The sequence below is a fragment of the Calidris pugnax genome, unplaced genomic scaffold, assembly GCF_001431845.1.
Source record: "Calidris pugnax isolate Ruff unplaced genomic scaffold, ASM143184v1 scaffold31, whole genome shotgun sequence".
Taxonomy (NCBI): Eukaryota; Metazoa; Chordata; class Aves; order Charadriiformes; family Scolopacidae; genus Calidris; species Calidris pugnax.
In genome coordinates this window covers 371-15,572 of record NW_015090786.1, presented here as the reverse complement: position 1 = coordinate 15,572, position 15,202 = coordinate 371, and the positions used below count along the sequence as shown (strand labels likewise).

The 15,202-nt window shown below is 40.3% G+C and overlaps 1 protein-coding gene across 1 annotated transcript in view; it reads left to right on the top strand.

The window, feature by feature from the left end:
• Positions 1 to 14,869, top strand: part of MCM9 (minichromosome maintenance 9 homologous recombination repair factor) — a 45,322-nt gene extending 30,453 nt beyond the window's left edge. The window contains exons 7-12 of the mRNA XM_014966482.1: positions 2,289 to 2,463; positions 2,821 to 3,023; positions 4,026 to 4,229; positions 5,663 to 5,745; positions 10,321 to 10,466; positions 12,592 to 14,869. Of these exons, the coding sequence (XP_014821968.1) occupies positions 2,289 to 2,463; positions 2,821 to 3,023; positions 4,026 to 4,229; positions 5,663 to 5,745; positions 10,321 to 10,466; positions 12,592 to 14,161 (2,381 nt within the window). The 3' untranslated portion in view covers positions 14,162 to 14,869. The remainder of the gene's footprint in view (positions 1 to 2,288; positions 2,464 to 2,820; positions 3,024 to 4,025; positions 4,230 to 5,662; positions 5,746 to 10,320; positions 10,467 to 12,591) is intronic.
• The last annotated feature ends 333 nt before the right edge of the window (positions 14,870 to 15,202 follow it).

The following is a 15,202-nucleotide window of genomic DNA, read 5'->3' as shown; positions in this document are numbered from 1 at the left end:
GGGCCGGGAGCGGGCGGGCGGAGCCGGGGCGGGCGGGAGAGCGGTTCGCTCCTCCTCGGCCGTGGGGTTCCGCCATGTGGCGTGGGGGCCGCCGTGGGGCTGGTTTGGGTTATTTTTTAGTTTTTTTGGGTTTTTTTTTTTTTTTTTTTTTTTTTTTTTTTTTTTTCCTTTTTGTTCTGTGGCCAAAGGCGGCGGGGGCGATGCAGAGAGCTGGGGCCGCGGGGGTTGGGTGCCCATAGGGTCCCCCAGGGTCGGGGCCGTCCCGTGGGCCGTGCCTCAGGGTATTGGGCTCACAGGAGGCCAGCCCTGCCGGGGGGCTGGTCGCTGACCCCTTGGCAGAACGCAGCATGTCAGTAGGGTACCAGGGAGCGGGGCTGGTTCCTCGTCCCCTGGGGTGCCCCCCAAATAAAGGGGGCTTTGCTGGCGGGGTGGTGGGCGCCCCGTGTGTGGGCAGCCCTGGGTTCTGCCCCACATCCACCTGGGTGCTGCTAGAGAGGCCACCCACAGAGGGATGGGAGCAGGTGTTTTACACAGCCGTGCTGTCAAGAAGCTGTCCCATTCCTCTGTTTGTAAAGAAGGCCTTAGGTAACGTAATAGGCTGAGAAGCAACACATATCCACATCTCCCTGTACAGCAGCAGGAAGCCCAGAGAGGAGGCCATCTTGTGCAGCTGCAAGAGGCCTGTAGAGGAGGCCATCTTGTGTGGCAGCAGGAGGACCGGAGAGGAGGCCATCTTGTGGCTGCCACACAGAAGGGACAGGGGAGTGACATAGCACCGTAGCACCAGCTTACATGCTGGGGCTTGGGGGGTGCCAGTTGTTTACACTCACCACAGGAGGAGGTTCCGTGTGGAAATAAATACACAGCCAGACTCTAGTGATGTCTGCAGGTTGAATGAGTGAAACTGTGCACAGCAGGAAGGCATGTAGGAGCCATCTTCCCCCCTGTGTGGAACGGCCAGGCCCTGCTGGTGGGAGCAGGGTGCTGCCAGGGCAGCAGCGGGTGACAGCCCAGCCCTGAGGCACAGAGGGCCTTGGCCTTCAGCAGATCTCCAAGCCCGTGCAAGGTTTGGAATGCAGATGACGCTTTTGTATTTACGAAGAAATGTCATCGTTTGATACTTGCCTGATGTCTTCCTCGCTCCACTTTTTAATAGCATTTTCCATACATCTGACACGAGGTTTGAGGTTATTTTGCTTTTTTATAATTCTGCTATGTGATTGACTGCCTGGGTTGTTCAGTGCAGAGTCCAGGAAACCAGGAAAGACTGGGCACAGTGGAGGAGATTACTCACAACAAACTAAAGTACACATTATGTTATAAAGAAACATATTTCCAGTAACTCTTTTGCTGGCCATTTGGGAACAAATGGCAGCTGTGGTGGGCTGCGCAGCGATGAGGTGGCCTCGGCAGCCTGTCCTACCTGAACCACAGGAATTGGGGAGGGATGCCTGAGAAAGTTATGCCATAACATTCCATGAGATTTTAGGTTGGTCGCAGCTTGTCAACTACTAGGATGTTTTGAGCTGAACACTGGAGTGAAAAGGGAGGGCTAAAGATAGAAGAGAAACTGGGAAATAGGGAACAGAAGGTTTGAAAGGAGCTGCACGTACTTGATAATGAGAACGAGTGGCCGTTGTCACACTTGCCCAGTTTCTGACCTGCCATATTCCCAGTGTTGTATCGTGTAGATTTACTGGGAATCTTTTTTTTTTTTTTTCCTCCCATTTCATCCTTTGGCATTTTTGGATTTTCATTTTTGTTTAATGCCAAAAGCTCATAAAGAAATTTAATTGCCTTAGTTTAAGGTGAGAATTTTTCTCAACTTACTGGGGCCAGGAGTTAAAAGACAATTGAAATAATACTTTTTTTCCAAACTTTGTTTTGGAGTTCCAAAATTTTTTTCTGTTTTAGTAGTTTATGGGCAGGAGGAGGTAAATGGGTCCCTTCCATAATTTTGTGATTTTTGCATTTGCCCTATTTTTCAATTTGATCTGGCAAATTTAGTCTTCTTACCCTGATCTCTTTCATTCAATTAACAAAGTCTTGAGAACAAGTCACTGTCAAACATGGGAAGCTTAGCAGAATCTGCTCCACAGATCCAGGCTAACCTGCCGAACGCTAGTGGGATTTCTTACCGGTAGGTACATGGTAGACATATGTGGTGGAGTTAACCTGCTGTTTTGCCTTCTGTCTGTGACAAAACCAGTGCGCCGGGTCCCTTTCTTTCGCTCAGGTGCACTCCTGCGTTTTAAGGAAAAGACTGACTGAAGTAATTGGTTCTTCAGGTTTGACAGTGACTGCTGTGAAGGACTTTGGGGAGTGGAACTTGGAAGCTGGAGCGCTGGTGCTTGCAGATGGAGGCCTGTGTTGCATCGACGAGTTCAATAGTATCAAAGAACATGACAGAACCAGTATCCATGAAGCAATGGAGCAACAAACCATCAGTGTTGCCAAGGCCGGGTAAGTGGCATGTTAGCATATGTGACAAGACAATGTAAGATGTTTCTCTTGTATTTTCAAGTATATTTATGTTGGTTTTCACCATTTAAGGACCTAGCTGTATGTAGAGATTACTCATGGCCATATTGCTGAGTTATTTTTAGTATTCTGATCACTGTCTTTCTGTCTAGCTGCATTCTTTGAGAAATGTTGTATATATAATATATATTAATAAAATAATTGTGTATATTGTTTAGCTGTTACTGTCTTTTAAGGTAAGACATGCTCTTTATAAAAACGTGATAACTTTTAACACTTTGGAATCATTTCCCTTACCAAATTTCATTCATTCATGATGTTCACCATACTTTCCTCTAGCTTGGTGTGCAAGCTTAATACAAGGACAACTATCCTGGCAGCAACAAACCCAAAAGGACATTATGACCCTAATGAGTCTGTCTCTGTCAACATAGCTCTTGGCAGTCCCCTGTTGAGCAGATTTGACCTGGTCTTAGTGTTGTTAGATACAAAGAATGAGGAATGGGACCGCATCATTTCATCCTTCATTTTGCAAAATAAAGGTAGGAGTAGTCTTTTTGCATTATAAGGTGTTTGGGGGTTGGGTTTGTGTTTTTTTCTTTTAACTTCCCCACCTTTCAGTTTAGTTTATTATTCTTGAGTCTTTCATATCAATCATTGTTGGCATTTTTGCTGGGGTAATTTCCTGCGGTACTGTTGTTTTTCCAGTAGTAATAAGATAGAGATCACTAATTAATTAATAGGTGTGAACTAAAAATACTATGCTTTTAATGTTAATATTTAATGATTTACAAGAAATTTCAGCCCAGACTGGGCAGTAAGTGGATAGTTTCCATCTTGTGCCTTTACATTGCTTGATGTGTAGATCCTACACATCATGCAATTGTACATGTTGTTCAAGAGAAGCTTAATTCACACAAGAATAAATCTGAGGTGCCTGTGCTGCAGGGCTGAAGGAATGAAGAATAGTGTTGCCCACCTGGAGCTCTGTTCTGTGGAATTGAGGAAGGCGGTGTGGTTTGATTTTAACCAACCCCTTCTCCATCCACTTCAGGAATATGGCTTTGGTTCCCAGTAGGGAAAAAGTGGTTTGAGGAAACTTCAGCTAGCTTCCTTCCCTTCCCAAAACGTTTCCCTACAATAAATGTTCAGAATATGGCAGGTAGCTTTTGGCTCCTCCTACAAAGCCAAAGGTAAAATGGCCAGAGGAGGTACCAACATTCATGTGGCATTTTACATTTTGAGGGGTACTAGAGCACTTAGTACTGACTGTACCATCTGGCGGGCAGTGAGTCTGACAGCAATTCTGTTGAAGCTACTGGAGGCTTTACTGAGGATTTTGGTAAGCGAGGGATTGGGCGCTGTGTAAAATTCCACTGGAATTTGAACGGATCCTTGAGGACTAGTGTACAGAAGACAACCCAGTATGCCCCAAAAATACAGTAATGTGTCTTCTATAGTCACCTCTCTATTTAAGGGGAATTCTTAGGAAAGAGCTTGGTGTTTGTTGTTACAGAGTTACTGACTAGGCAGTTGTTACGCAGGTTGCCCAAGCAAATCAGAAAAGCTCTGGAGCATGGAAAAGATGAAAACCTATTTCTGCCTTATAAAAAGTATACAGCCAAAATTGTCTGATGAGAGCAACCTCATCCTTGTACGCTACTATCAAATGCAGCGTCAGAGTGACTGCAGGAATGCTGCCCGAACTACCATTCGCTTGCTGGAGAGTTTGATACGCCTTGCAGAAGGTAAGGCCGCGGCAATTTTATTTTTAGGCTAACAATTAACCTTTATAAAATGAATAGATCAGGAGTATAATTATAGCCAGTAAGCAGAGTAGCAGCTTTTCCATAGAGGTGATTCCCATAGAGGGGAGGTGATTCTTGTGTTGCGTTTCTAATCTAAAGAGCCTTGAAGCTGGAGATTTTGAATTTGGGAAAGGGTGTTGCATTTAAATTATCAAAACCAGTTTTAATTTTGCCATTCTCACACTCATAAACTAAAACCACTGGAAGAAATCACATTCCAGAGAAAAATCTCAGAAGTGAAGTGTCTCTATGAAATGCAATCTCAGTATTTACTTAACTTCATTTGAGTCCTGGGTTGCCCTCTTACTCAGCTTGAGGAAAGGTGTCAAGTGTTTGCTCCTATTCTAAAATTACACGTTTTTGTTTCCTTAAGTGTCAATAATGAAGTCTGTGTTTTGCAACACAACTTCAACATTTCCAACTCTTGAGTTGGAAGCAGGAGGTCTCTGTGTTAACATGATTTTGTTTTATAAAATGGCATATCAAATATTTTGAGGATGAATTTAAGAGGATGTGTTGTATTTTTGTAGAGCAACAATAAATGGTCTTTATGCTTTTGTATGCTGGTCAGCACTGTGATGCTTCCTGCATCAGATGTTTATATTTTGTTCTCCATTTCAGGGGGAAATTATTTAACTGAAAGACATTCCTAACCTTTAGGGATCCATGTGTTATTTTCACATTCTTATGCATTCACACGATTGGGGCTCTTAGTAGCATTCCTTTCTTTCAAAGTATGTTGTAGATGGTATTAACCTGTGTTTCTTTTGCTGAATAAGAACAGTATGGGTTTCCACAGCCAATTAGGAGGAGAGCTTCGTGTGGTAAATTATTTGCATTATATCCATTTACAAAAATCAGTTTTGTTTTGCTGACTTACGAAAGGGAAGGAATTAAAAATAAAGTTATTGTAGAGAAAAGCATTTTAAATAGTGCTACATTTGTGACACGGACCAGTTGGAGGAAATCAAGCCTTTTCTGACCTGTGATGAAAATTAGACTTAATTTTTTACGTTATGGTGATGACATGTACCAATATAGATAGGGATGTTTCATCTCACACCCTTTGTGGTGATGTTCAGCACTTTACATTTTTTAACTCTAGCATTTTGAGCATCTTTATTTGAACTGCCATTGTAACTGTAATCCGGAAAGCACAGTACATTCTTTACTAGTAAAACTAAGCCTTCCAATTCCTGTTGAAACTGACACTAAAATGAAAAGGATTATATTAATTTTAAAGTTAGGCCTATACATGAGTGTTTGAAGAGCTGAAGAAATTTGAAGAAATACCCTGTCTGTTCTAGTACAAAAAATTTGCTTTTTGCCTTTGGTAACGCTTGCTTTCAGTACCCATTTATTTTTTTTTATAGCTCACGCCAGGTTGATGTTCAGGGATACTGTTACTTTGGAAGATGCTATAACTGTGGTATCAGTGATGGAATCTTCTATGCAGGTAAGGTTTCTTGCAGACATTGCCATTGGTGCAATACCACGTTTAAGGGATTCAGTTTGTCATGTAGATATATGCCGTCTTCCTTCGTTTCTTCAGAACGGGTTTCATCAACTCATGGAAAATAGGTCATCAGAGGCCTTGATAAGTCACTTTTAGTTCATCTTGATTATTAACATCCTAAAACAAAGACTATACTGAAAAATCCAAATTGGTGATAAAGGCCTAGTAGGTTTTTTAATAGACTTTGTCAAGTTTTGGTGTACTATTGACTTTTGGTAACCTACATTTTAAAGACCTTTTGAGCCAGAAATTATGCCTGTATCATGTTTAATAGCCTCAGATGGGATTTTCTTCCACAGTGTTATCTTACCACTCTTATAACTAGGTATGAGAGAACAAAATCTTTTTTTCTGGAGCAAGTTTGAAACAGTTCCCAAGACCTACACTTTATTTTGCCATTAGATCATTTTAAAACAAGTTGGTGGTGATCCTAAAACTCAGAACTAATTTTTTTCTGAGAAACCTTGAAAGTCCAAAACTTTGGTTGCACTGAAAAATTGTGCATTCCAGTTATCATGTGGATTTGTGTAATGTTTCTGTATAAAAAGGGATTTAAAAATGTGGAAGGCCAGATTTGAATTTACTTTAACATCAGGTTCAATACAAAGAAAAAGCAACACATTTAGAATCAATAAAAAGAATGTGAGTCTGATAGAGACATTTTTTTAATGGCAATAATATAAATGCTGTTACTTCAGATAGAATATTTTTAAGGGAAATAAATCTTCGTGCTTAGGAGTAGGAAAAAAAATACCATAAGCAGATTATCCAAAGTTTTATGCATGGGGGTTTTTAGTATGTCTGATATACTTAGTTTTGGCTGTCAGAGATGGTGTACTCCACTGCGCAGATGACTGCTCTGATCCAAGATGGCATTTCCTATATTTCTGCATAGGTTGACATGAATATATTCAAATTAAAACAATTTTATATAGCACCCGTTAGCTCAATGGACCTTAAAGACCTTTGCAGGAGTAGATATACTCCTTTTTTGGAGATAAAGCTCTTCAGGATAGATGCAGAAAGTCGCATATGGCAGGTAGGCACTTGTGATCTCCCTTGTTCTTTCATTGAGGGTTGGGAGACTAATTGCAGTTTGTGCCATGGATAATCTACTGCAGAGTGTAGCAAATGGAATTTGTCTCAAAAATACTACAGGGCCTGACCTTATTAAGGAGCAAAAGATTATTTCGCTGTCTGCTGCAATCCATCTTGCACTGTTTTGAAGAGCTCAGCTTTTCAATGACAGCACTGCATCTCATTTAAAATAAGAAGCTGTACTAATGTATCTAGTTGAAACAGCAGAAAATATCACATAAGTGTTCATTAACTCTAATTAAACCTGTAATTAACTAGATGGGAATTTGATGGGACAGTGGTTTCAAAGCAATATGGTTTTGGATATAAGAAATCTGAAATACTCAAAATTTTTTTCATAACAGAGCAAAAAAGTGTAATGTATGTATATAATAATAATGAATGTGTATTGTCATCTGTACATCCCTGTACCTCATCAGCAGGAGTAAGTGTTAAAAAAAAAAGTATTTTAACTGTGGGTCACTTTCCATATTTATTAAGTTCTGCCCTCAAGGGCTGCAGTTTGCATAACAAACATCTATCTAATAAGAGTCAGTGAGAAATTTGCCTGAATTATGACTGCAGAGGACTACCTGGGAGTAGCTAGTACGCTCATCAGATTGGCTCCACTCTTTATTTTTTATGAGCACATAGGCAAATGCCTTCATCTTTGCTAAAAATCTGCAAATTTGAGATCTGCTATTTAAGGCCAAATTTTACTTTCCTCCTTAAAGTATAAATGAATCACTGAAATGGTTTCTTTTTGAAGAAAGTGATTTATTTGTTTTATTTCAAAAATAGAAGTAACATGCAAAAGTTTATTTTCAGAAATTGACTTCTTCCCTAAAAGAAAAAAACCTTTATGTATAGATACATCCTGTGTTCCCTGCCTAATTGTCAGTCTGTAGAATGAGGTTGTAAATGGGGAAGTACCAGTGTCATTCCTGAAGTACTGGCTGCCACCTTTCAGCTCAGCAAACTCTGTCTTCAACACCATCTTTGCAATTTCTACAAAAAGTTCTATTCTTCTTGGTATAAAAGAAAAGTTTTCAGGTCAGTGTTCAGATATTTCTTGCGAGCCCTCTGGGGAAGAAGGACTATCACATTTTCATCACCAACCTAGTCCAGTGGGGATTTTTTGTTGTTTTTGTCCTCTAGTTCACCATTCTGTTTCTCTTTCCTACTTTGTCCTGAGGATGTTCTAATCCCCCCTGGCTTGATCTTTTCTTTGCCTTATTTCCTCTTTGCTAACATTGTTTCTCTCTTTCTCTTGGTCATGTTTTTGTCCTTTATTCCTTTTCCAATCCCTCTCCCTTTACTCCTCTTTTATATTTTGTCTTCCCATCCTCAGGCACTTTTACACCCTTCCTTTCTGCTAACTTTCCCTGTAATACTTCCTTTTTTCTCTCTCTGTTCTAGATCCCCTGCCCTCAGTTTCACAGCATGTGGATTTGTCATATGACTACCTTCCTCTACTCAAAATGATATCTCAGAGTCTCAGAGGGGCAGATATCTCAGAGACGTAAGCACCAGCACAAGAATGAAACTTCACAGATAGCTTAAATCCCACTTAGAATTTCACACACACAGACACACACAAACATTCATTTAAAAGCAGCTCACTGTGATGGCCAAGTAAAGCACTGAAAAGCCCGTGAGGACAAGACATAATTGTACCCCTTGGGCATAAGTCTCAAGATACATAATCATGTATTCCTTTTTTCCCATTGAATCCTTAGGTCACAGATTGACAGTACTCAAGCCAAAACCCAACTGTCCTTTGTCAGTGTTTTGCTCAATGTTTTGTTTATTACCTGCTCTTCTAAAGGTAGAATTCTCATCTTCTTCATGTGTTTTCCTGTGGGATTCATCTCCAGTGTATTTATTTCAGAAATATCAATCCACTTATCTCCACACAGTCCTTGTGAAGTGATGAGATGGTGCTACTTCTCTTCTGTGATCTGAAGCTGAATTCCACACAATTCAGAAGAAGTTGTCCCCTGGAGCATACACCATGAGAGAAGTTTAGGGCCCCAGTTTCAGAGTAGTAGCACTTTGAGTGTTTGAGCACGTTTCCCATTGACTGTGGTTTCCTTCTGTGCACACATCAGGATCCCAGTTACAGATTTATTGTCTTTCAAAACCTTTGCTTAACTGGCTCATGATGAACCACAAGAACTGGAACTTATCATCAGAGGTAGAATCTTGTTCTTCATGGCTGCTTCTAACTGTCCAAACCAAGAGACTGGAGTTTCCATTTTACAATCCCAGACTCATTAACTGTGAACCTTCCAGTCCTTGAAACAAACACAGCAGACAGCCTATCCCACGGGTACACACTAATGCTTCTATGTGGAACTGATCTATCACGTTCCTGACGTGGTATGTGAAAAAAAGCCCAAGTGATAACTTGCATTAATGATTGCATGGACAGCCTTAGTTCTAGCACTGTGTGGTGTTAGGGGGCTTTAATTAGCCACCAGGATGATGCTTTTTCAATGTACTTTTTTTTTTTTTAGTACAAAATTTCAAAAAGGAAAAACAAGAAATTGCCACAAATGAAAACGTGGGGTCCATGTGATGCCATATGTAGCAATTTCTGGTTCTGGAGAATCCACTGACTTCTGCTATTGCTCTCATGGCACTTGATATCCATCTTGTTTATTAGTTGTATTGAGCTTTATAGATTAGACAGGAGTGGTAAATGCTAGCTACCTGTGGCAAAATAGAGGGGTTGTTGTGTAGTTTTGTTGGTGTTTTTTTCCAAAAAGCAATTAACTACAGAGCTGTTCCAGATTATTTGTCGCGGCACACATCACTTTGTGCAGAAGCTCCGTTCCAAATAAAACTACTTCATTTTCACGAGGCACAGCCAAATTGTCCCGGATTAAAATCACCTGCTCTTTGGAATTATTCCTGAACAATTAGGTACTCTTAAAGAGCTATTCAGAAATACTTCTGCCAGTCAATTTACCCTGTGTTGACAAGCCTTAATACCCAGGTCTTTCCATTTAAATAATTAGGCAAAGCTAATGAAAACTTCTGCCAGTCAGAACTTCCTCAGTTATAAAAGTTCCTTACATGGGCAGAATTTTTCCAAGATTATTTGGAAGACTTCTTTAATCCTAACTTCCATTTTTAGTCACGATGTTCTCAAGCCTTAGGTGGACTTTTCCATTTTTTGTATCCCTCAAAATGATCCAGTACGAGTAAACTGCAGGCTTGATCATATAATTGCTTTATGTGTATGAGCAGCGTTGCCCATGTGAGCAGATTATTTGTGTGAATACAGTTACTCAGTAAATATTTGCTACCTTGTTTTAAAATTTTGTATAAAATTTTATAACTGCTGTTTAAATTTGGTGCTGAATAGTAAAGATAGCTTCCTTTTGTTTTTTGGTTTTTTTGGTTATTTTTTTAATCTCTTTGCTGACGTAGGGGGGTGCACTTCTCGGAGGCATCAATGCCTTACACACCTCGTTTCCAGAAGATGCTATGGCGCAGTACCGAACACAGTGTGAACTCATACTGGAGCGACTGGAGCTGCAAGATCTTCTGCACAAAGAGCTACGAAGACTTGACAGGTTATAATATGCACAGTAACAAAATAATTCAATAGTGAAAAAGAATTGTTTGACAGTAATATCTGGAGAGGGTCTAAAAAGAATCAAACATTGGGAAGGGTCTTGTTTTAGGGGACATGGATAATCAGGGAGATTGTTATAAATTAGCACTCTGAGATCATCACAAGATCATTTCTCCTGAGTTATGGAATTTACAAAGAATTTAAGAACATTTTAATCAGCTCCCAACCCATATCTCAGTTCTATGCTCAGATAGGTTTAAGTGGAGCTTCTTAGGGTCAAGAAACCTTTTGTTACTTGCTTGGTTAAATACAGCAGATCTGCTTCATATTTTTAAGCCTTCTTTTGTGTTGGTCTTGCCAGGATCCTTCTCTTTCTTTTAATGGAAAATACGAGCCTGAATCAAAGTTCTGTTCTTTTGGGTGATTTTTCATTTTTTATACACTGGAATTGTCACTGTCTCTATTTTTCAGCTCACTACAATAATCTTTGGAAAGTCTATTTGCTGTTATTAATGGAAAATTTCTAGCATAGTGAGGTTGAGAGGAAAACAGTAGGATTGGAAGGAAATAAAACACACACAAAAAAAATAACATTTGTTTCCTGAAATAAGGTTAGGCTCTAAAGAAACTCATACTTTCTTATTGTTAAAGGAAGATAAAAGATTACTGTTATCGAACCAAATGGAGTAAGAACAGCTGGGAAGATACACTTTTTCCTTTAAATATTTTTTCAGACTTACTTCGTAACTAATAGTAAGGACATCTTAAATAACCACAGAGACAATAAAAGCAGATGAAAGTGGGGTATCTCCAACAGACAGACAAAAGCTAGTTTAAAACAGAGGTGTTCATAAGGGATGACAGAAATGTAGGATGGGATGGGAGATCAAATATAAAGACAGGATCAGGTCTGAGTTTGACCTTCCTGGCAGGGGCTTGTGCTATCTGCTCCAAAGGCTTTCTAATGAAGAGGATTTTCCATTGCCATTGGGTACTCTGTTCCATTAATGCTCCATCCTAATGCTCATAAAAGTTTTCCCAGTATCCCACTGAATCCCCTGTGCTGCAAATCGAGCTGATTTCTTCTTCCCCCTCTTAAGCAGCTTAGAGAATATTCAATGATTGTCCTCTTAAAAAAACCGCCTGTATTCTGTATTAGACTTGTCCCATGCATTCCCCCTTCACTATATTTCAATAAAACAAGCATGTATCTTTCAGCCCTTCTTGATGAGTCAGATAATTTCAGCTACTTTCTGCCAAAATTCTACAATTAAACGTATTAGTAAATAATGCTAGGAATGATTCTAAAACATACATGTCAACGTAGTGTTTTCTCTCTCATATAGCACAGGAACTGTTCACAGTGCTTAGGGATCATTCCATCTACACTAACACAGTCACTTTGGGAGTGGAATGTGGCTGCTCTTCACTCATGGTTAGAATCACTATTTAGCAAAAAGTAGAATGCTGTCTCCCTTGGAAATTACATGTTTAGTTACAACAGCCAGAATGTCAGCTGTACTGAGATTGGTTAGGAGAACCCTGAGAATATTAATAGCCACAGACAGTGATAATTAAGATGTGAGGTGCTTTCACTCTATCATGGAGGTTTTGACATGTTGAGTTCATAGCGATTGAGAGAAAACTGCCAGCAACCACTATTCCAAATAATCCCTAGATTTTCCATTGTGGTAACTCCTTTGAGGCTTTGCTTTGTGCAGGATAAAATCTAATGAGGTTCCTGTTCTAGAAGATACACTTATAGAATATATAATTCCTAAAGGACTCTAGCAATGGCTGTAAATAGTGCAAAGCTGTTTGGGATTTGGGTTTTTCTGTTTGGTTTCCCAAGGAAATGAAGTTTAAGTGGTTGCTTTCTCTGTCCATCTGCCTGTCTTCTATTGGGGGCACTAACTTCTGCCACCTACTGCAGAAGGTGCTGAAAGATCACAGACTGCAACACCAGCTTCCAGAGCTATACGTGAAACTAAATAATGCACCTTTGTGACCTACATTATTTGTAGCTTTTCACTATTCATACATATTAAGCATCACTAATGCAATGAAGAAACGAAAAGAAAAATAAATTACTATTGCATTTTTCTTTTTTTCCCCTTCCACAGATTACAGAAGGAAAATCCACACCAGCTGCAGCCTGAAGACACAGGTTTCACTACTACTGGAGGATGCTTGGACAAGGATACCTTTGGACAGTCAAAGCAAATGCCTCAGTCAGAACCTTCAAATCAACAGGATAATAACTCCAGGTCACAGTCTTCTTTGCCTGAAGGCCCCTGTGAAGGGGATGTACAACTAGAACCCTTGTGCAGCCCAACACATGGGAGTAACAAAGCCACAAAACACTTGATTGAACATAGTAAGAGAGGTGACGATGGCAGCCTGGCATGGTTTGACAGCCTGGACAAGAGCAACACTGATGCTGAAGAAGCTTTTCAGAAAAAGTCTCTGGTGCCCAGGATATCTCCAAATAACTTGGCTTCAAAAGCCCTGCATAAAACACCCTGTTCTGGAGAAAGAACCGCTTCCATACCAAGGAAGGGAAATGGAATGAGAGAGTCACTGGCAACTGTGAATCTACGTGCTCCTTTGGAACAGGATGAAGTTTCCAAGAGAAGCAGGAAAAGGACTGAAGAACACAACTCTTCTTTGTCAGAAGCAAATATTCAAGCTCCAGCATCTCCAAGTGCTAGTTTGCAGGATTCAGTTATTACACAACGGGTTTCTAAACGCTGGCAGAGACTGCACACGGAGAAATCACGTGGATTCTTTACAAGTACACAGGACCCTGAGGCAAAGGCCCTTCCTTCAGTATTACCTGCCTCTGGCCTGCTAGATCTTTCAAGTGATGCAGATTCTGTGCTAGGGGAGGAAAAGAACAGCATATCCGTAGCAGCAAAAACTGAATCTATTTCCATGAGAAAACGAAGTAAAAGTGAAGTAGTGAAGGAAGCAAAGGTAATAAGTTCCCATGAGCCAGAAATCCTTGACAGTGAAAGACCTCCAGCAGCTAAACTAGCTAAGTTTTCTTTCAGATCAAGGACAAAACTTGATCATTCTTCAGAGAGGGAAAATGAAGAATTTTCTCTTTTTCAGAGTGAAACTACTTTTAAGCCTGGAGACCAGGTCCAGGGAGAGCAACTGCCAGCAGAATGCTGCCGCCCTGAGAAATGCAAAACGACATTGACTCGCTTAGGGAAAAATAGTTTGGAAAAACAATCAATTGATAATAAAGGGGGAGAAGAGCAACAGAGTCAGGCCTTAGGGAAAGAGACCAGAGGAAGTGTAACAGTACTCTCTGATGTCAGTTTGGATGCTGTGTCATCTCCACCCACTGAAAAGAAAAGGGAGGGAGAGGAGAAGCTTGCTGGCCCAAGCACAGGGAAGGTGCGCTCCAGCACATTAGCCAAACTGTCAACATTCTCCTTTACATCACGTCCTGACTCAAAATTGGGAACCTCACCTGCCACAAAGATTGACACTAACAAGGAGAGCCACAGCCCATTGCTGAAGGCGCATGTGAGCAATCCGAGCAGAAGGAAGAGTTTTGCCTTGGGAAATGCCAGTAAGGCCAGTGCAGTCACACAGAAATCTCTCTTCTCGATAGCAGAGCTGGATGATGATACATTAGATTTTGATTGGGATGAAGAGGTTAGGAAAAATCCAAGCACGTAATGTGTATATCCTCCATATTACTTAACGTGCACTTCTTCTGGATCTCCGTCCTTCTATCAATTGTGTCTGTAGTTCAGAAAGCATTTAGAAACAATCATTCCAGACCTCTCTTGGTACCAATGAACATACTTTCTTTAAGGGCTGTATACTTTACATAAGGACTGTATATACTGTATGTCCAGAGAGACTTTTAGTTTTCTAAACTCTTCCCACTTTTAGTTTTCTAAACTCTTCCCAAGACTGCTCCTGTCAGTTGACCATTTTGATGGACCTGATGTAACCTGAAGACTTGTGTGGTTATGTTCATATATCCAAAGTACAGTGAATCTTGCAGAAGAGCGTGCTTAATTGACTGTTACCCTTGATTTCTTGTAACGGTTAGAACTGTATGCGATTCAGGTTATCCTTCCAAATGACTGTGCTATGCCACTTTAGAAAAATGATGATGCTAAATCTATGTTGTTATATTTTGTTCATCTATATGTGCTGCTTGTCTCAGCACAGCTAGCAATATTGTGATTTATCATCATGCTATGGTAAGTATTTCTGTATTATCAGTATCATGACAATTTTGCTGCATCCCTGGTTACTGTGCGCTGCTGATGTTGAAGACATGGATCGAGAGCTTTTTGTTTCTGTTTTTTTAATTTCCGTTTTAAATACACTGGTTCAGGTACCTGTGTCTGTATTCTGGGTCATTTTATCCAAACTCAAATCGGTAATAAACATATGGTTCTCCAGTGCAGAGAGAATGAATTTCAGGTGATTGAATGGGAGTCTTCAGTAACCAGGGTAACTTTAATGCGGGTATTAAGCCCTGGCATATCAGCTGCACTTCAAATCTACCAGCCGGATGAAGAGCTACCCCAGTATAGAGTGGTTCTAACTCAGATGATGTTTACTTGACTATTTTAGTTGTGATTATAGAGTTTTACTGCATCTGATATGCAGTTCATCTTCTGTAGCGTGCTGCATCCTATGTTATTTGGCTAATGGGAAATTAATCTACTAATGTAGCTTTCCTGGCCATTGTAGTGTCAA